General features: G+C 39.9%; 2 protein-coding genes across 2 annotated transcripts; both read right to left on the bottom strand.

Annotated features, from left to right (window-relative positions):
- Nucleotides 1-7803: 7803 nt before the first annotated feature.
- LOC141568932 (olfactory receptor 3A1) lies at nucleotides 7804-8751 on the bottom strand. The gene has a single exon (XM_074320265.1). It carries the CDS (start codon nucleotides 8749-8751, stop codon nucleotides 7804-7806), a length of 948 nt encoding a protein of 315 aa, XP_074176366.1.
- Nucleotides 8752-20310: 11559 nt separating this feature from the next.
- LOC109439141 (olfactory receptor 3A1) lies at nucleotides 20311-21270 on the bottom strand. Its single transcript, XM_074320264.1, has one exon. It carries the CDS (start codon nucleotides 21256-21258, stop codon nucleotides 20311-20313), a length of 948 nt encoding a protein of 315 aa, XP_074176365.1. The 5' UTR covers nucleotides 21259-21270.
- Between the last annotated feature and the right edge of the window lie 37 nt (nucleotides 21271-21307).

Below are 21307 nucleotides of genomic sequence, written 5' to 3'. Positions count from 1 at the left end.
TTTTAAATTGGGGAATATTGAGGAACAGTGTTTCTCTCCAAGTCACTGTCCTACAATCTAGTTGTGGAGGGCGCCGCTCAGCTCCGAGTCTAGTCGCCGTTTTCAATCTTAGTTGCAGGGGGCGCAGCCCACCATCCCATACTGGAATTGAACTGGGAACTTTGTTGAGAGCTCAGGCTCTAACCAACTGAGCCATCTGGCTGCTCCCATTTTTCAGTTTTCTTAGCATGAGATTTCTATTCTGTTTCTGTGATAAAAACACAGGGCACTTTACCAGTATTATTTCCACTTGTGACTGTTTTGTATATTTTTACTGATTAAAAATGTTCAAGGTTACTTCCGACTCATATATACATAGTATGTTTAAAATGTGTATATAAAAGAATTCATCTGTTGCATTTAGGAAACTGTTGCATGCAAATTATTTTAATATTCTTAACTCAATAGAATTAAGTCAAAAGGCATGATTATTAGTGGTCAGAGTTTTCAGTGTAATAAAAGAGGTCAAGACCCTGACACTATTCAAGAAAATCCAAAACCCAAATTTATTTACTGAGGAAGCCTCCTAGGCTGTAGTAGTTTCTTAATGACTTACATCTGAGCCGACGAGCATGCGGGAAGCTAAACCTTGCTGGACCCTAAGCCATATAATCTCCCAAAAGGCAAACACTATTCATGTCTTCTGGGCCCTAAGTCCTGGGCTGGACCCTTGGGACATTGAGAAGAATGAATAAGTTTTACCTAAGAGATGGAAGCACTTTTCATGAATCGGGATTTAACATCCAGGCAAGGATGCCTGGAGCTGGTCCTAATTATCTGCTGAGATGTCCTTTGAAGCTGGATATTGATTATAGGGCCTCTTAAAGATCCACAGTCAGACCAAGTTTGGCAGGAGCGTGTCTTCTTCCAGGACCCTGGGTGGGCAGGAGTGTTCCCAGCCCATGGCTTCAAGGGGGAGAAGCTGGGTTATGATAGGAGCTGGGGCCACTTCAAGGTCTACAGGTGAACTGAGATCAGTGGGCCTACTTCTGGGGCCACAGAAGAAGAATGTGTCTTCTGGCGGGTCTCTAGACAAGCAAGATTGTTCCTGGCCCATAACTATGGTGCTGGAGCCAAGTCACAGGGCCGTTTCAGTGTCTGCAGTTGGACCAAGGTTGGAGGGCCTATCTTAGGGGCATGGATGGGTGTCTCTCCTGCCTTGTCCCTGGGTAGGCAAGACTAGCAGCTAATAGGGGCTGGAAGTCAGTCACGACCCCATTAGCATTCACAGCCATGGCTGAGGTTGGTAGACCTATTACCAGGGCACAGGTGGGCATGAATCTCACTAGGTCCCTTGACAGATACTGCTGGCAACAGGACCAAGGCCAAGTGGGGCTGTAGTCAAGCTCACAGGGGAGCCAGTCTGTTACCAGGTTTGTGGCCAGGACTATAGTCAGCAAATCTGCCACCTTGGCATAGGCCTGCTTTAAAACAGCCCTCCTCGGTCTTGGGCTCCATCAGTCTCACAATCTCTTACCTAGGTCTCAAAGCTCCCACAAAAGCACTTTTGTCCAAGTATGGCTGCCAAATATTATTGCTGAGGGGGGAATATGATTGGGACCCTCCTTTTCTGTCATCTTGCTGACTATTATAATAATATATACTACCACATACAGTGTAGATATGATCAAGCTTACATTTTATGGTGTTGGGGCAATTTTTTTCAACTGGTGGAAAAAGTTAGAGCATACACAAAAATAAATTCTTTAAAAATTTTTTTAAAATAATTTTTCAATTTTTCAATTACAGTTGACATACAATATTATATTATTTTCTGGTGTACAGCATAGTGGTTAGACATATATATCATTTATGCAGTGACCCCCCCCCCCACCCTGATTGGTCTGTTGTCCACCTGGCCTTATACATAGTTGTTGCAATATTATTGAATATATTCTCTAAGGTATACTTTATATCCTTGTGACTATTTTGTAACTACCAATTTGTATTTTTTAATCCCTTCACCTTTTTTACTTAGCTCTCCAATCCCCCACCCCTCTGGCAACTATCAGTTTGTTCTCTGTATCTATGAGCCTGTTACTATTTTGTTTGTTCATTTATTTTGTTATTTAGATTCCACATGTAAGTGAGGCCATACAGTATTTGTATAACCAGTGTTTTGAACTTTGTGTCTCACACACACACACACACACACAAATTACTTTTATAAATTTAACCAGTGAAAAGAATTTCAGATGTATGGAAAGATATATAAATAAGAATATTCTAGTATTATTAGCAATTATTTAAAAAAAGGAAAAGAAAAAAGAAAAAAACTTGGATTACATTAGTAGATGTTTGGATAAATAGGTTCTATATTTATATACAAATAGGTTATAAATATAGTTTATACATTAAGTTTATAGCTTGTCTAAGTTTTGTTTAGTTCCTTTTCTGGAGCTTTGTTTTGTTCTTTCACTTGGGATGTGCTTTTTTGTCTCTCCATTTTGGCTACCTCCCTGTGTTTGTTCTATGTAGGGCTGCTATAGCTCATGGTCTTAGTAGAGTGGTCTTATGTAGTAGGTGTGCTGTTGGGTTCAGTGACACATTCTCCTTGGTCACCTCAGTCGGATATTCTAGGTATGTCCCTTGTGTGGGTTGTGTTTGCCCTCCTGTTGTAGTTGAGTCTTGGTTGCTGTTTCCATGTCACTGGGAGGGATTGACTCACAGGCTGATTAGTTGTAAGGACCTACCTGGACTACAGTGGAGGAGCTGTTATGCAGGAGCTTACCCTACAAAGCAGGATTTGCTTTAGTAGGACTCTGGTGTCTGCCTAGTCTGCCCTTTGGGTGTGTCATCCTTGGAGGTGGAATGGTGGTGCTCTGACTCAGTCTGAAGCTGGCCACTGGGTATGCCAGCCCCAGGGTCTCCTGGGAGGGGACCTGCTGCAGGCCAAGTTCAGCTGCAGCCTGTGCCAGCCCATGGCCACCTGGAATGAGCCACAAAGTAATCTACAGATGGCCACCACCCGTGCTGGGCTTTGAAGTGGCTGGGAGAGGCCAAGCCTTGAAAGAAACAAGGCCAGCTGCCACTAGTGCTGGTCTTGAGGCTACTAAGCAAGAGGTATGGAGCACACTGAGGCCATATGCTGCTAGTTTGGGGTTTGTGAACATTTGAGAGATTTTAGGAAAATCCAAAGCATGAGCCAAGACAAGCCATTTGTATGGAAAAGCCACTGGAAATGGCTTGGGTGAGTCTGCAAGTTGGGTGGGGCGGGGTCTCAGGGAATCACCAGGGTGGAGAGAAATGTTAGCCAGGTTGACAGAGACTCAGATATGGTGACCACCTGAGTCTGTATGCTGGGAGGAGGGAAGGCTAAACAAAGGACAATGACTTCTGCCAACACTTTTGTCTGGGAGAAAGCTGCCTCTCCAGTCCTTGCCCTGAAGTCAGACAATTCAGTTCCTCCTAGTATGTCCCTGGCACATTTTGAACTGCTGCCCCAGTTTTGGAGCTGAGAACAAATGAGTCTGTCAGCATAAACCCACACATGGGCCCTTTAAGAGGAATGCATGGGACTTCAGCCACGCTCTGTTTCACTCAGCTACAATCTCCTCTGGTTTTCACAGCCTGAAATTGTGGGGACTTCTCTTCCCAGTGCTAAAACCCTGGGCTGGAAAGCCTAGTGTGGGGCTGGGACCCCTTTCTTCTCAGGGGGCACTTCTGCAGCCACAATATCTCTACAGATTTTAACCACCATACATGGGACCGTTCTGCCTTTCTGCCCCTCTTACCAGTCTGAATGTGGCTTTTTCTGTATGTCCTTCATTATGGGACTTCTGTTCAGCTAGACTTCAGGGAATTCTCAATGATGGTTGTCTGTAGTTTAGTTGTAACTTTGATGTGGTTGTGAGAGGATGCAAGCACAAGATCTATCTACTCTGCCATCTTGACCAGAAATCCGCTTGACTGCTTTTTAAAATAACTTTTTTTAAAAAAAATTGAAGTTCTTCTATGACATTGTTATAAATACTGCCATTGATTATGTTTTTGTAGCTGATGAGGTAACTTAGCCTTAAAACTAGAACTCGATCATTTGTTAAAAATATGAATGAGAAAGACATTTGATGATAATTAAAATTGATTTGATAAAACTCAAAAGGCAGTCAAAAAATCACTTATGTATTAAATATTTCATTTAAAAAGAAATGTAAAAGTACTAGAAAACATCACTGGCAAATATTTGTACAGGATTTAGATGGAAAAGTAGTTTTTTTCTAAGCATGACGTAAAACAAGATAAATTTCATTAAAATATCCAACTTAATTTGGGCAAGAGACACCCTAAACAAAGTTAGAGACAGATGGGAAGTTGAGGGATATTTTGCAATAGATATGTCAAAGAAATACTATCCTAAAATGTGAAGAGTTTCCACCGATCAAGATAAAGATAAACTACCCCCAAAAGAGCAAAAAACATGAAGAGGTGCTTTTGAAATAATAAACATAAATACAAATAAATACAGAGGGTGCCACAAAAATGTATACACATTTTAAGAAAGGAAAAAAAACTGTATTAAAATTACACTGATGGTAACCACTTTGATGGTAACCCCTTGTAGTTGCAGAAGTCAAACGTGACTTGAATTCATCTTTCGTTATAGGTATACATTGAGTATTACAATTTTAATGCAGTTTATTCCTTTCTTAAAATGTGTATACATTTTTTGGCTCCCTCTGTATATAAACATCTACCTAACCACAATAAGGAAAGAAATTAAAATGTAAAAATAATGCAGTATTTAATGTAATTATCAGTGTTTTATTTATAATACCCAAGGAAGTCAACAAGTAAGATAACAATCATCCTCAATATTTCCTTGCAAATTGCCCTGGCGATTCTCAAACTGCCAATCAGGATGTAAAACGGTACACATCTTTTTGCAAATAGAAAGGCAGAATATTTATCCACTTTTAACTTTGCATTTCCTTAGTGTGAGTGCGCGCACACACACACACACACACACACACAAATTACCTTTATAAATTTAACCAGTGAAAAGAATTTCAGATGTATGGAAAGATATATAAATAAGAATATTCTAGTATTATTAGCAATTATTTGAAAAAAGGAAAAGAAAAAAGAAAAAAAACTTGGATTACATCAGTAGATGTTTGGATAAATAGGTTATATATTTATATACAAATAGGTTATAAATATAGTTTATACATTAAATGGAATATTATGCATCCTTTAAAATGGATAACAGATTTGTTGGTTGACATGTAAAGACTGATACGATATAATGTGGACAGGGAAAAGAACAGATTACAAAATAGTATGGTGTTTGGAATACACGTGTGTGTGTGTGTGTGTGTGTGTGTGTGTGTGTGTGTGTGTTCATTTGTCTGCAAAGCTAGGCACCAACTATTACCAATAGTTAAAGAATGAGATTATTGTGGGAATGATATAAAAGAGTAATGATGACATTCCGTATGTTTTGAATTTCTACAACATTTTACATTACATGTATGATCAAATATGCAGCAAAGAGATTTCCAGTTTGGAATAAAAAAGAAGCGACAAATTCCAAAGGAAAAATTATTAAAGAAACCCTGAGATCCTGGAAGGTGGATAGAATCAGTGTTGTTGGGTCCTTCTTTATGATGCTGAACCCACGGATCCATTCCTCCCCAGGGATCCACACAAAATCCTCTCTTGTGGTTTTATATGATTGTTCATATGGCAGAAAGGCCAGGGGCACAGGGATTTTTGGAAGTAAAGAAAAATCTGTTTTTCAGCAGGGGGAAATTCTGGTGGGTAGAAGCAGTGATAGTGGCAGATGTGGTAACTCTTCTGGGTAAAAAGAGTGAAACAGTCTGTTCATTCAGACTAGTAGAATCAGAGAGCATTACAGGTGGAAGAACCATGTTGATAACCTTGTACCTCTATCAAATATAAGCTGAGAGAAGGTAAAGAACTTACTCAAGGTCAAGGGCATTGTGGATGAGAGGAAGTGACAAGGTGAGAACCATGTTGCAGGGCTTCCTTGACAGTTTCTTTGGAGAAAGCTCTCTCTTTGCATCCTTGAATTTTGTCTGGTGACCTAAACAGGATCAGGAGAGACCCATATTTCCCCCAAGTTTCTGACAGGATTGGCAGGCATGACCCAAAAGGCAGGGAGTGAATTGGTAAGTTGAGGAGTTAGTCACAAACGCTGATGAGATTTTAGAGATGTAGGTGGATAAAATACCAGCATTCCTTTTCCCTTCTTCCCCATCTGATAAACTTTCTCCCTGACATTCTAAGAGCACCTTCTGTTTAGAGAAGCAAAAAATGAGTCCCCTGTACACTTTTTAGCACTTTTATCAAAACTTAAAATATTGCTTTATTCTTGGTAGAGAAGATGGACTATAGTGACGATGTCAGAGCTGCCAGAATTGGTTATTGCTGGACAGTACATAATAGGAAGCCCACATCTCTGACCCCCTAATTTTATTACTACACTTCCTTCCTCTGGTCTTTTACCAGTTTCAAGGAATCTTATCCAATCTCTCCATTCTTTCTCATTTTTCACTCTATCTCTACCCCATTCAGTCCCCTTTTGCTTGAAATTCTATCTTATTTCTCTCTATTCCTCATCTTTCATCTTCATTTTTTTCTACAAACTCCCCCTTGTTTTGCTTTCCTCTATCATGTCCTCTCTCTTTGCCTCTATCTCATCCCATCCTTCCAGTCCCTTCACCCCCATAAAGTATCATGGAGGAGCCAAGCCACAGGTACAGGCCAAAGGGAGGTTGTAGGGAAATTAATTGGGAAACATCAGTGGCACAGTAGAGATGCCAGGAATGGGCAATTAGTCCTAAAAGGATGCTAGAAGGAGAATTAAGCTACATGATACTGAACTAAAGGCTGGTAAGCAGCAAACAAGATGAGGTCTTCTTCAGGGTTAGAGACATATTTTCCTACTGATTAGAGAAATTTAGGGTGAGGCATCACCAAATACAACAGACTTGTATTTACAGCTATGGGTTGTCTTAACTAGGTTTGGGGACTGAGAGTGAGAATTTAGAGGGGAATTTTACATTGAGTATTCTAATTTTTTTTAATGTTGAAATAATATTTTGATTGTAAATGCTTATCTTTTCAAAAGATTTGAAACATTAGAAGGATAAATGAGGAAATTTTATTTTTGTATTATAAGATTTATCATATGTGTTAATGGAGTTTTAAATTTTTTCACACAGGGATCATGCCCTCCAAAGTTACTAGAGAATACATGACCGTACAGCTCCTCATCTGTCCCCTCTATATCCTCTGGCATCTTTGTGTGATAGGGAACAGACGAGCTGCTTTTTTTAGGCTTGTAGAAACCTGATGGGAGAAATAAAAGAACTCATTTCTAAGCCTATGTTTTATATACAGACCAAGCATACCTGAACTTGAAGGAATCAGATGACCCTCTGGGGTGGAGTTTGGGGGTGGGAGGTTTGTTGAGATATTTTTGGGAATCCAGGCCATATGCAACTGAAGAATCATTCCCTGTGGGACATGAACCTGTAAGCATTCAGGACTTCCTATGTTTCACTTCTACCCAGAAAAGGGAGCACATAGTGACTGAAGTTGTAATTTGTCAAGGGGATTGACTTAGCATTAACTTATACAACCATTGCCTATAATTGGTCAGGGCTTCTTTGGGAAACAATAAGTATTATCCCCTACAAAAAAATCCTCATGCTCAGGGAGATAGAAGCAGTTCCAGACAGCTAGAATTTTTCCTTTAATCTAAAAAGAAAAAAGGAGGAAGTGACACTCAAGATCTTATCAAGCGGGTGACTGTCTCCCGGTGAGCACCCGCCAGAGGGCGCCCTGCACATCAGGGTTTCTGAGGCTATAGATGATTGGATTCAGCATGGGGTTAATGACTGTGTTAAAAATTCCAATAGCTTTATCCTTATCTGAAAGCTTGGCTGAACCTAGTCGCATGTAGTTAAAGATACCTGAACCATAGAATAGGGCAACCACAGTGAGATGGGAGCCACAAGTGGAGAAGGCTTTTTTCCTGCCCCTCACGGAGCGGATTCGTAGAACTGCAGCTGCCACATGGATATAGGAGGTGACAATGAGAGCCATGGGGGTACCTGCCATTATGAAACCAACAGCAAAGAGCAGCAGCTCATTGAGTTGGGTGCTGGAGCACGAGAGCTGGAAGAGCTGTGGGAGGTCACAGTAGAAATGATTGATCACGTTGGGACCACAGAAGTTGAGCGTGGATATGGCTACAGTGTGGGTCAGTGCATTGGTGAAGGCACAAGCCCAGGACACAGCCACCAATATCCTCTGGACCGTCTGGCTCATGCGGGTGCTGTAGGTGAGGGGCCGGCAGATGGCCAGGAATCGATCATAAGCCATGGCTGTCAACAGGAAGCAGTCCACACCAACCAACTGATGGAAAAAGAAAAGCTGCGTGAGGCAGGCTCCATAGGGAACTGTACGCTTGCGAGACAAGAGACGACCCAACATTGAGGGGACAGTGACGGTGATGCACCCAACGTCGAGCACTGACAGGTTCCCCAGGAAGAAGTACATGGGAGTGTGGAGTTTGGGCTCCACCAAGATGGCTGCCAGGATGCTGAGGTTGCCCCCGACAGTGAACAGGTAGGCAAAGAGGAAGAGTACAAAGACAGCTGGTCGCAGCCCTGGTGTCTCCACCAAGCCCAGCAGGATGAACTCCGTAATGGCTGTTTCATTGGCCCAAAATGTTGGCTGCATTACTTCCTGCAAGGAAACATTCAAGGAGATAAAGAATCATTTTTCTTACTATGTTTATTCAAAAAGAAGAAATAGACTCCTTTCCATGTGCTGAGCCCTTTGCTAAGTTCCCCCTCTCCAAGTAAGGACATTCCCACTCCTAGGAACACACCACATTTATTAAGTCTCTCACTACATTTATCTCAATAGCTTTACATCATTCTCAGTTGCAAGGACAGGAGACATCACCACTCTGGACCTCCCTCCCTGTCTTAGCTGAAAGAATCTATTTGTAGTGATTATGAAGGACAAAACCCTTGGGAAAAATAAATTAAGTAGAATGTGTATTTCTGGTTTGAACATGGCAGAGTAAATCTGGAACTTTCTCTTCTCAAAACTCATTCCTTCCCAAGACAAGCAGAACAGAAATAAAAATGTAGATTCTGTCTTCAAAGAAACTAGTAAGTATGCAAAACTCTAATACACAAACTAGGTGAGAAGGCTTCAAGGATAGTGGAGATCGAATAAGAGAGTGGCAAGGAGAGAAAATCCATAACTGTAGAAAAAGCTAGACAAGTACAATTCTGCATAGAAAGGGGGACTCATTAAGGAACAAAAATCAAAAGCTCTTCTTTGCAATAATGGGAGGAGGTGCATAGGATGGCATCATTACCTTCTCTGATCCTGGATTCAAGCAGTAGAGGGCGAAATGTCTCATGCATAGCCTACAGGCAGGCACACATCTTTCCTATGTGGAGCCCTCCTGCGTACAGCCAAATGTGAGACTGAATCAGCCTGGTGAGCTTCACATGCGCTATCCTGGTAACTCTCTGATAGCCCACCCTGAAAGCAAAGGGATAGAAAAAACAAAGCCAAAAACAAAACTGGGGTAGCAATCCTTATATCAGACAAAATAGACTTTAAAATGAAGACTATAATAGAGACAAAGAAAGATATTACATAATGATAAAGGGATCAATCCAACAAGAGAATATAATCCTAGTAAACATCTATGCGCCCAACATACGAGTACGTAAATATATAAAGTATTGATGACGTGAAGGGAGAGATCAACAGCAATACAATCATAGTGAGGGACGTTAACACCCCATTGACACCAATAATAATGAACATCAACTGTAACTGAAAAATTTAAAAAGGAGGGGAAAGGTGAAGGGGAATAAAAGGTTCAAATTTCCAGGTATAGAACAAATAAGTCATGGGGTTATAATGTACACCATAGGGAATATAGTCAATAATATTGTGATAGCACGGTACGGTGTCAGATGGTTGCTGGATTTACCACAGTGATCACTTCTTTAGGTATATAAATGTTGAATACCTATGCTGTATACCTTAAACTAATATAAGATTGTATGTTTAATAAAGTAGAATTGTCTCAAAAAGAAGGAACATTTTAATTTTTATAGATGCTCTAAATTGTTCTCTAATAAGCTCGTCCCAATAAAAATTTTCCCTAAAATTTATGAGTGCCCATTTTTCATACTCTTTCTAGTATGCAATCTTTTTTCTGTTGCTCATCTTTAGGTGAAATTAGTGTTTTTTTTTTAACTTTTAGAAGGGAGATGTGGTTACAGAATAAACAAAAGAGAAACAGACTCATAGATACAGAGAACAAACTGATGGTTACCAGATGGGAGGGGCTTGGGGAGTAGGTGAAAAAGGAGAAGGGATTAAGAAGTACAAATTGATAGTTACAAAATAGTCAGGGATGTAAAGTACAGCATAGGGAATATAGTCAGTAATATTGTAATAACTACATGTAGTGCCAGGTGGGTACTAATACTATATTCCATCACTGGAATTAGCTAAGAAAACTTAATTACTAAGACAACTTCTCACACAAAAAAAGGTAACTATAAATGTCTAATTATTACATTGTTTTATACACCTAAAACTAATTTTAAAAAGTAAGTATGTGAGGTAATGGATATGTTAATTAACTCAATTGTGGGAATCATTTTACAATGTAAATACATGTCAAATCACCTTTTTTTACACTTTAAACATATTATAATATTATTTGTCAGTTATACCTCAAAAATCTGAAAAAATAAAATAACATTTTATAAGCTTAAAAAAATGAAAAGTCCAGGAATAGACATAAAGTAATAAAGGATTTTAGTGCATGATATAACTGATATCTTAAATGAATGGAAAATGTATGATTCAATAAGTGCTATTAATAGGGGCAGTGACATAGCTATCTGGGAACAATATGTAAGTTGTATACACCCTTCATATATTTTGCAAAAATGAATTATAAATGGATCAAATATTTAAATGTAAAAATTAAACCATAAAATTATTGGGGAAAATTGGAGAATTTTAATAGTGTAAGGATGACTTAAAATATAGAAAAAAATTGAAAATAAAAAAATTGGTTAATCTATTAAAATTCAAAATTTCTAGCAAATTAGCTAAACTGGAAGTACATTTCCCAAATTCCATTCTGTGTATAGTTCCAGCTTAGGGTTCACCATAAGGAGAATTTGCATAATAGTTGTAAGGTAGAAGTGAAAAAGGGAAATTTGGCAATATTTTTCAAAATCACCAATGTAATTTTCCCTTTACCTGGCAATTCCACTTCTGAGAACTTATTCAACAGATATATGGTCATATGTAAAAAGTGACATATATGTGAGGTTATTTGTTGCAGCATTGTTTGTAATAGCAAATAATTGAAAATAACCTAATTGTTCATTGTTAGAGGGCTAAATTCATTATGGTATATCCTTACAAAGAAATACTATACAGCTGTAGGAAACAGCCCAGTCCATGCTGATCTGAAAGATATCAAAGCCATATTGTTAAATGTAAAATACAATTTGTAGAATGAATATAGTATGATTTGGTTTGCATTAAAAAAGAGGAAAAAAATATACACACATATACGCACATGCACACATATAATATGACATGATATAATGCAATATAATGTATACATTTTTTTTTTGCTTGTAAGTATATATCCAGAAGGTTACTTGAGAATCTGGAGGTATTGGTCTTTCCTGGGGAACAGGATTGCATGGGTAGGAGACAGTGTAATAGAATGAATGATAAATTAGAAAACTAAAAGGAAAATAAGTCCATTTAAATAACCAAATAGATGGACATTTGAGAAAGTATAAACAAGAAAAAAAATGGGTAAATACAATTACAAATTAGAAAGGGTTACAGCCAGAGATATTCCCTATAACTACATTACTTAAATGGAAAATTTCAATAAAATGGGCACAATGAAAGGAAAATGTAAATGAAAATATATTTAACAACAGTCTGAAAACTCAAATAAAACAGAGAAAAGAAGAAAGTGGAAAAAATTTCCAAAGAAATAATTACCCTAGTAGCAATCCCTAGGCTTATAAAGAAGCTATTGAAAGATATTTTGTTTAAACTTTAATGAACAGAATATTATCATGCTATATAAACTTCCTGCAGCAGAGAAAAAAATTTAAGCACCCCACTACTTTTTATAAAGTTAACATACATTTGACACTAAAATCTAAAATGTTTTGGAAGAAATATATCAAATATTAATAGAGAGTAACTTTAGTTATGAATATAGAAACAAGATGCTAAATACAACTACAGAAATTTAAAAAATCAGAATATTTGAAAGAATAATCTAACATTATTAAGGAGACCTCTGATAAGAAATTGAGGATGATTTAATATAAGTAAACGTATGTATATAACATAATATATCAGATCAATTACCTAAAAGGTACTTCTTACAGGTCAAAATCCAGTCTTGATTTAAAGAAAAAACACCCACTTGTTATCTAGGAATGAGAGGCTACTGCAGGATCCTTCCTAATGGAGAATAACAAATTATTCTGTGAAAACAGGAACAAGAGAAGAATCCCCCCCCCATTACATCTATTTTTTAATCATTGTCCTAGAATCATTAGCAAAATTAATGTCAAGAAATAGAAAAAACAAGTTTATATGTTGGATAGGTAGAGAAAAAGGTTTTTGATTGTCTGTAAGAGAAAACAAATGGAGAACTATTTTTCAAAGTAGCAAGATAAAAAACAAATACACAAAAATCCATATATTCCTTATATACCATCAACATATATTCGTGGAAAACATAATACAAAATACATTCAAATTAAAATTAAAAAACCAAAATTCTTATGATATAAAGTGACTAAAGCAGGACGCAAAACTATACAACAAAATATTATTTCAATATTAACACACAAATACACACACACACACACACACACACACACACACACACACACAGGAGCAAGACTAGAAGGAAATACCAAACTTTATCAGTCGTTTGAGTAATAATCTGGGTAGTTTTTATTATTTTCCCTCTACTCTTCATTACTTTTTGATTTGTCTACAATGAATACAGATGATTTTTATGTTTTATGAAGTCCCACCTCCTGGGCATGTTCATGTCATACCTACTAAATCTAACATCACAATAAACTAACTGAACAAAAAAGAAACCAGAAATCCCTTTCCCTGTGATATCTACTGTTCAGGCTGCCCCAATATCTTTAATACTGACAGTTTCCTGGGGACATTTCCTGATAATAATCACAGCTCACAGTTATGAGGAGACGTACTCGGGGCTAGGCGCTGTGTACAGTTCTAAGTGCTTTACGTGTATTAACTCATCTATTCCTCAAAACCTCTCTACGACATGGATACCATTTTAATTCCTGTTTTACAGAGAGAACACGGGTCACATAATGCAAGTTGCAGAGACAGGATTTTAACCCAGGTAGCCTGACCCCAGAGCCCCAGATCTTAACCTTTACACATACCCCATGCGAGGAAACACAAGTTGTCTTGAGAATCATAAAGCCATAAAGTCCTTCTCCTGTAATACTCTCTCAATCTATTCTGACTCATTCTTTTTTTTTTAAAAAAAAGCTTTTACTTATTTAAGTGTGTTTTTCCAGGACCCATCAGCTCCAAGTCAAGTAGTTGTTTCAATCTAGTTGTGGAGGGCGCAGCGCACAGTGGCTCATGTGGGGATCAAACCGGCAACCTTCTTAAGAGTACCGCGTTCTAACCAACTGAGCTAACCAGCTGACCCTATTCTGACTCATTTTTAAAACTCAAAGACCCACTCCCACACTTGCTATAGCTGTGCCCTCGGAGATTGCAAAGTCTTGCCTTGCAGGCTGCAGAAGCTGAAGTCTAAATGAGTGCCGTGGGTGGATCACGGTCCCACAGCTGCCTCCTATTTTCCCTTTTTACTTTAACCCACATCATCAGATTGCAAACTCTGTGACTTCCTCCATCCCCACCTTTGCTTATTGCTATTTCTTCTATATAGAATTTCCTTCTTTCCCCATCACATGGCCAAAGTCTTCAAGACTCAGCTCAGATGCTACTTCCTCCAGAAATACCTCCTCGATCTGTGTCCATTTAAAAGTGATATTTGCATCTTCAACATTCCCACTGCACTTTAATTGTCTTCTACGTGGTACTTACCACTGCACCTTTTTGCACAATCATTTAGTGATTCAGTGTAGTTCCTCCAGGCCAGTTTAAGGATAAAATTCATGTCTGATTCAACTTTAGGAGCTACATGCATGCACTCTTTTTATTTATGCACCATTTCATGAGTAAATGAATAAATGCACTGGTTGACAACTAGGTTTTCTGACAAAGGTGGCATTATTGTGGACTATAGTAGTGAGAAAAGGGTTTCTGGAAAAGTGGGAATTTGTGCTAGACTTTGAAGAATTGATATGACTTGGGGTGGGGGGGGTTAAAGATTTGGGTGAAAGGCACAAGGTTACTGCTGTAGGGAGGACTCTTTCATTTGTCTAGATGACGCATGCAGTTGTAGCAATCCACACACCGACACAGCTTTTTATATAAACGTCACACATATTTTCTATAATCAGAAGACATACTCCTTAAAAATAAGTAAGTCATTAGCCAGAGTACTAATCCCACCTAGTAGCTGCTGTGTAGTCTTCAGTCAACAAGGGATGAAGCTTACATAAGATCTCCTAATGCGGAGTTGTCCCCTGGCCTATCCGTTTAGGACAGCTGTGCTGATGAAATCACAGGAGTGATCACTGATGAGGAGGCCCTTCTAGGTCACCACTCGTGGGGTCCACTTGAGTCCCAGGCTTCCTTCATTATGCTGTGACCGCTCCCTGATTGGAAGTTCCAATGGGTCCTTCATGCACTAAGGTTGGTCTTAGGGATCTGGACAGGTTTCCCAGTAAGGATTGGGTTCTGAGCTGCGTAAGTCGAACCCTGAATCTCATCCCATTCACCCCTAACAGAATAGAAAAATAAGCTTTCGTCTAAAAAAAGAGGGAATTGGTAAAGATGCCTGAAAGAGGAACCTCAATCTCTGCATTATAGTTCCCAACTCTTCCACTCACCTGACATGTCATCCTGAGCAAGTCTCTTATTTTTGATGTTGAGACCTTGTTGCTGCATCTGTAAAACCAGGAGGTTTGACTTACTCCTTAGTACCAACTAAAGTCCCTTCCCTGTTACATGGGAGCAGAGGGAGGATCATGAAAGAACTCACTTTGTATTGGCACAGAGGCCAGTGAGGTTTCATGGAAAGGGATGGAAAGGGGGTGAGACTGCACAAGCTCAGTCAGCTACTCCGGGGGTATATATATACATATGGAAATGAGATACAGAGATGCTGAGAGAATGTCTGACATGGGACTTCTCCATCATAGTGTTATCCTCATGGGACCTCAAAATTAGCCTAAGAAGTGGGAGGAGGATGTGGGGAGAGCTAAGGACAGGCAGATAATAATATAAGCCCTAATAAACACTACAGAGGTAAAGCACTGGTGCCTTATACCTCTGTGGTGATTTAGAATTTCTCCAAACATCATCTCTATCCCCTATATAATCTTCCGGGAGAGTTAGGGTAGTTACCATAATATAACACCTGGGACATAGGGGAGCTGTTTGCTTTCCCAAAGTCACCCAGGGAGCTAGAGATGGAGCCAGGACTGAATCTGGGTCCCCAGACTGAGGGTTTTGCTCTCCTAGGCGCCTGGTCCAAACAGGACCTGGTGGCAGAGACAAGCTTACTCCTAAACCTGGGAATGAGGAAGAAACCCAAGGCAGGAGGCAAAAGCTGGAGAAGCCATTTTAAAATTCAAATTCTTAATGAATCCTCAGGAACCATGTACACCCCACCCGGGGACCTGTTAGTGAGGGCCAACAGAGACTGTGCCGTGGGAATCCCTTAATGATTTGAGAAGTGGCAGAAGAACTGTGCTGTGCTAGGAGGGACCAGGGGTGCCCCGTTGGGAGTTGCCCCCAATCATCAGTTTCTAGGCCAGGCCTTTAGAAAACGAGAGTCTTGTGATACAGATGAAGAGAGAGAGGAAATTGGAGAGACTGTATAGTGCAGCCCTTGGGCTCTTGTGTCCCCCTCAGTTAACTACTCCCCAAGCCCATGTGACAGCCTATTCTCTTCGGGAAGCTTGATGGACTTTGTAGATGAATTGATCTGCTCTTCCAGTTATCAGCAACTGCTGAACCCTTTTGGACCCCAGTATCCTTATCTGTGGAATGAGAGTAATATCCCCTCTTCAGGTTGCTGGGAGGATTAAATGAAGTAATACACAAAGTTCCCAGTAGGAGGCCACCAACATTGTTATGAACATAATAATAATTGATAACATTTATCACATGCTTATTATGTATGTCACACCATACCATGAGCTTTATATACACTAAATCCCAATCAACCTTTGCAACAGATCCATGAGTTAGATACCTTTATTATTCCTATTTTACAGATAAATAAATTAAGGTTCGGAGTGATTCAGTAGTTTGACTAAAGTCACAGAGTTAGAACTTTGTGGAGCTGGGGTTCAAACTTGCATTCGTCTGATTCCAAGGTACATGATCTCAACAATAATGCCATGTGACTTCCTCTCCCACCCCCTTCCCATGAACCCCTCTCCCCCAAACAATATACTTCCAGCTTCTGTGGCTTGTGATAAATATTGTTTCAAATATAACATGGATTATGCTCTAGATATGAGCTTAAGGCATTCAACTCTTAGTAATAGTGACCTCTGCTCCATCCCAATAACCCAATCCAGAGCGCTGACCTCAACTTCCAGCTGCTACCTCCAGTGTAACTGTCTTGTTCTCCCATTATAGCTGTTACTCTCAATGCAAATAATTATGATCTTGACTTGGTGGTTTTATGGGGAGCTGACCCTGCTGTGTTAGGCTTGCACTGTTGGCTTAAGAATGTAATAACCATGTTTCCCTGAAAATAAGACCTACCCCGAAAATAAGCCCCAGTTAAGATCTCAGCCAGATGGACGCATTTAGTACATTATGACGATGTTCCAGAAGAAGATGACATGACTGTAACTGAATAAATGTAGATTGTTGTACATGAAAAAATAAGACATCCCCTGAAAATAAGCCTTCATGGAGCAAAAATTTACATAAGACCCCGTCTTATTTTCGGGGAAACACAGTATATAAACGTTAAGGCTTTTCATCATTCAGTAACATTTTTAAAAATATAAAACTATACATAAAAATTATAAATGATAACAGAAACTTAAACATCAATAAAGATCCACAAAGAAATTAAATACACTTTCTTACATGATCCTTGGGTAAAAGAGCTAAATGACTACTCCAGTATTATATTAATGTAGGAATAGAAAGATCAAAGCAAACCAGCCTTCAGATGGATTTTCAGCCTTGACCACGTTATCTTGGTGGTCAGGGATCTTTAGCCTTGAACCCAGTTTAAAGTTGTGCTGGACAGGTAATGCGACTGAAGATTATGGACTGAAGGTTTCTGTCGTTGCCCCTCCCACCCTCACACACCTAAATTCAAATGTTGAAACCCTAGCCTCCAACGTGATTGTATTACAAGGTTGGGTCTTTGGTAGGTGATTAGGTCGTAAGGGTGGAGACTCATAAGGGTGTAAAAGTGACTCTAGTGCTACCACCACAGCAAGTGCACCTGAGCCCCAGGACCCCAACTCTGCTGCCAATCTGAGTGCTGGCACAGCAGACCTGGTAAAAGAGGCATCCCTTTGGCTAGAACTTCCCCCATGGGCATATGAGGAGAACAGGAGGACACCAGCAGCCTTTGCCACTTTGGAGCTCAATAGCTCTAGGCATCACTGCCACCTGCGGGGCCACCATAGTTTGGCCCACCAAAGACCCCCTGCAGTCTTTGCCAACATTGACCTCAGCCAACAGAGCTACATCAAACAAAAAACTTCTGTACCTCAAAGGAAGCAATCAATAGAGGCAACCTCCTGAATGGGAGAAAACATTTGCAACCATATATCTGATAAGGAGTTAATATCCAAAATATACAAAGAACTCGTACAACACAAGACCAAAAAATGGCAAATAATCCAATTTTTAAAATGGGCTAAGGACCCAAATAGACATTTTTCCAAAGAGGACATAAGATGGCCAACAGGTACATGAAAATGGTGCTTGACATCGCTAATCATCAGGGAAATGCAAATCCAAACCACAGTGAGCTATTACCTCACAACTGTTAGGATGGCTGTTATCAAAAAGACAAGTGATAACAGGTGTTGGTGAGGATGTGGGGAAAAGGGAACCCTCATACACTGTTGATGGGATTGTAAATTGGCAGGGCCACTATGGAGAACAGTATGGAGATTCCTCAAAAAATTACAAGTAGAGCTACCATATGATTCAATAATCCCACTTCTGGTTATACATCTGAAGAAAATTAAATCACTATCTTGAAGAGATATCTGTACCCACATGTTCACTGCAGCTTTATTGACAATAGGTAAGATATAGACATAAACTAAATGTCCTCTGACAGATGATTGGATAAACAAAATATGGTATGTATCTACAAAATATTATTCAGTCATAAAAAAGAATGAACTCCTGCCACTATGACAACATGGATGGAATTTGATGGCATTATGCTGAGTGCTATAAGCCAGACAAATACATATTCTGTATGGTGTCACTTGCACATGAATCTTAAAAAAAAAGCCAATTTCATAGAAACAGGGAGTAAAATGGTGGTTGCCAGGGACTGGGAAACTGGGGAAATGTAGGTCAAAGGGTACAAACTTTTAGTTATAAGATGAGTAAGTTCTGAGATCTAATTTATAGCATAGTGACTATAGTTAATAATATGGTATTGTATACTTGAAGTTTGCTGGGAGTAAATCTTAAGTGTTCTTACCACACACATACACAAAAAGAGTTGATTATGTGAGGTAATGAGTGTGTAAATTATCTTGACTTTGGTAATTATTCCACAATGTATATCAAATCATCACATTGTATACTTTAAATATATACAATGATCTTTGTCAATTATTCCTCAATAAACTTGGGGAAAAAAATTCCTTTATAAAAATATATAATTCTAGTGGATTATATTAGTCAGCTCAGGCCTCTATAACAAAATACCATAGGCTGGGTGGTTTAAACAACAGAAATTCATTTTCTTACACTTTTGGAAGCTAGAAGTCAGAGATCAGAGTGCCAGCGTGGTCAGGTTCTGGTAAGGGCCCTCTTCCTGGCTTGCAGACAGCAGCCTTACCAGGTGATGAAGAAAGAAAGAGTTCTCTCTCGGCCTCTTCATCACTTATAATGCCACTATCCTATCAGATTTGAGCCCCACCCTAATTTAACTTTACTTCCTAAAATACCTCATCATGCATAAATTAACACTAAGTAGTCATTAAAATGGATAAGGTAAGTTTTTAAGTGTTTGACAGGTAAAAAAAAAGTCTGCTCTGTAAACCAAAAACATGACATAACATGCCCCGATTAATATGAAATATACATAAGCTTGTTTATATTGATATAAAATTTATAAACATGTTTATATTTGTATAAAAAACTAGAGGGATAAGCACCAAATTCTTAACAGTGGTTTCTTTTAGAAAATCAAATTATTATATGGGAACAAAGAGGGTGAAGATTTTGACTTTAATTTTCCACTGGTAAAATTTTGTTTTGTTTTCATTTTTATAAACACAATTTCTAGTGAAAATTTAAAAATCAATGGATGTTTCCAGGTTAGAAAAAAACAAGGAGAAATCCCGAAAGAAATATAAACTCTCCACTGTTAAATAACTCTAGAATCTTGCAATGTCGACAGGGTACTGGAAATCATTGTCTCAAATTACACTGTGGTAGGTCTGGATCCTTGAGTGGGATTCTGCTTAAAAGCATGTTGGGGTAGCTGTTTCAGAGGAAGCCTGGCCGGAGGATGTGCTAATACTTGGCACCAGGCTGTGATTCTGCATATTCTAGTTTGGAGAGAATCTTTGCTGGTGTATTTTTGGGGATCCTGGCAGAAAATAAACAAAGAGTTCTGCCTTTGGGACCATGAGTCTCCCGATACAGAGCTTACTGGGTTCTACCTTTATCTGGAGTGAAAAGGGTAGCTAGCATAAAAAGGCAACAAGCCAAAGCTTCTGGTCTACAGAACCTGCAAACCTATGACCAGGGAGAGCCTTCTTGGACCAGAAGTCTCATTTCCTAACAAAAGTTGTCTTGCTCACTTCCTGTGGTTCTGCCCTCCTGAGACACCCCTCATGCAAGGGTTCGCTTCCCCGTGAACACCCGCCAGAGGGCGCCCTGCACATCAGGGTTCCGGAGGCTGTAGATGAGTGGGTTCAGCATGGGGCTGATCACAGTGTTGAGGATGCCAACCCCCTTGTCCTTGTCTGAAGCCTCCACTGAGCCCAGACGCATGTAGTTGAAGACACCTGTCCCGTAGAAGATGCCGACCACGGTGAGGTGGGAGCCACATGTGGAGAAGGCTTTCTTCCTGCCCTCGGCAGAGCGTATTCGCAAGACTGCAGCTGCCACATGGATATAGGAGGTGACAATAAGAATCACAGGTGCACCTGCCATGAGGATACCCAGACCAAAGAGCAGCAGCTCATTGAGTTGGGTGCTGGAGCACGAGAGCTGGAAGAGCTGTGGGAGGTCACAGTAGAAATGATTGATCATGTTGGGACCACAGAAGTTGAGCGTGGATATGGCTACAGTGTGGGTCAGTGCATTGGTGAAGGCACAAGCCCAGGACACAGCCACCAATATCCTCTGGACCGTCTGGCTCATGCGGGTGCTGTAGGTGAGGGGCCGGCAGATGGCCAGGAATCGGTCATAAGCCATGGCTGTCAACAGGAAGCAGTCCACACCAGCCAACTGATGGAAAAAGAAAAGCTGTGTGAGGCAGGCTCCATAGGGAACTGTACGCTTGTGAGACAAGAGACGACCCAACATTGAGGGAACAGTGACGGTGATGCACCCAACATCGAGCACTGACAGGTTCCCCAGGAAGAAGTACATGGGAGTGTGGAGTTTGGGCTCCACCAAGATGGCTGCCAGGATGCTGAGGTTGCCCCCGACAGTGAACAGGTAGGCAAAGAGGAAGAATACAAAGACAGCTGGTCTCAGCCCTGGTGTCTCCACCAAGCCCAGCAGGATGAACTCCGTAATGGCTGTTTCATTGGCACCAGATTCTGGCTCCATGGGTCCCTGTAAGAAGACACCCCATAGTGGAAGGGACCATTCTTCCCAA

The sequence above is a fragment of the Rhinolophus sinicus genome, linkage group LG15 (genome assembly GCF_036562045.2).
Source record: "Rhinolophus sinicus isolate RSC01 linkage group LG15, ASM3656204v1, whole genome shotgun sequence".
Taxonomy (NCBI): domain Eukaryota; kingdom Metazoa; phylum Chordata; class Mammalia; order Chiroptera; family Rhinolophidae; genus Rhinolophus; species Rhinolophus sinicus.
This window is presented reverse-complemented; position numbering and strand designations above follow the sequence as displayed.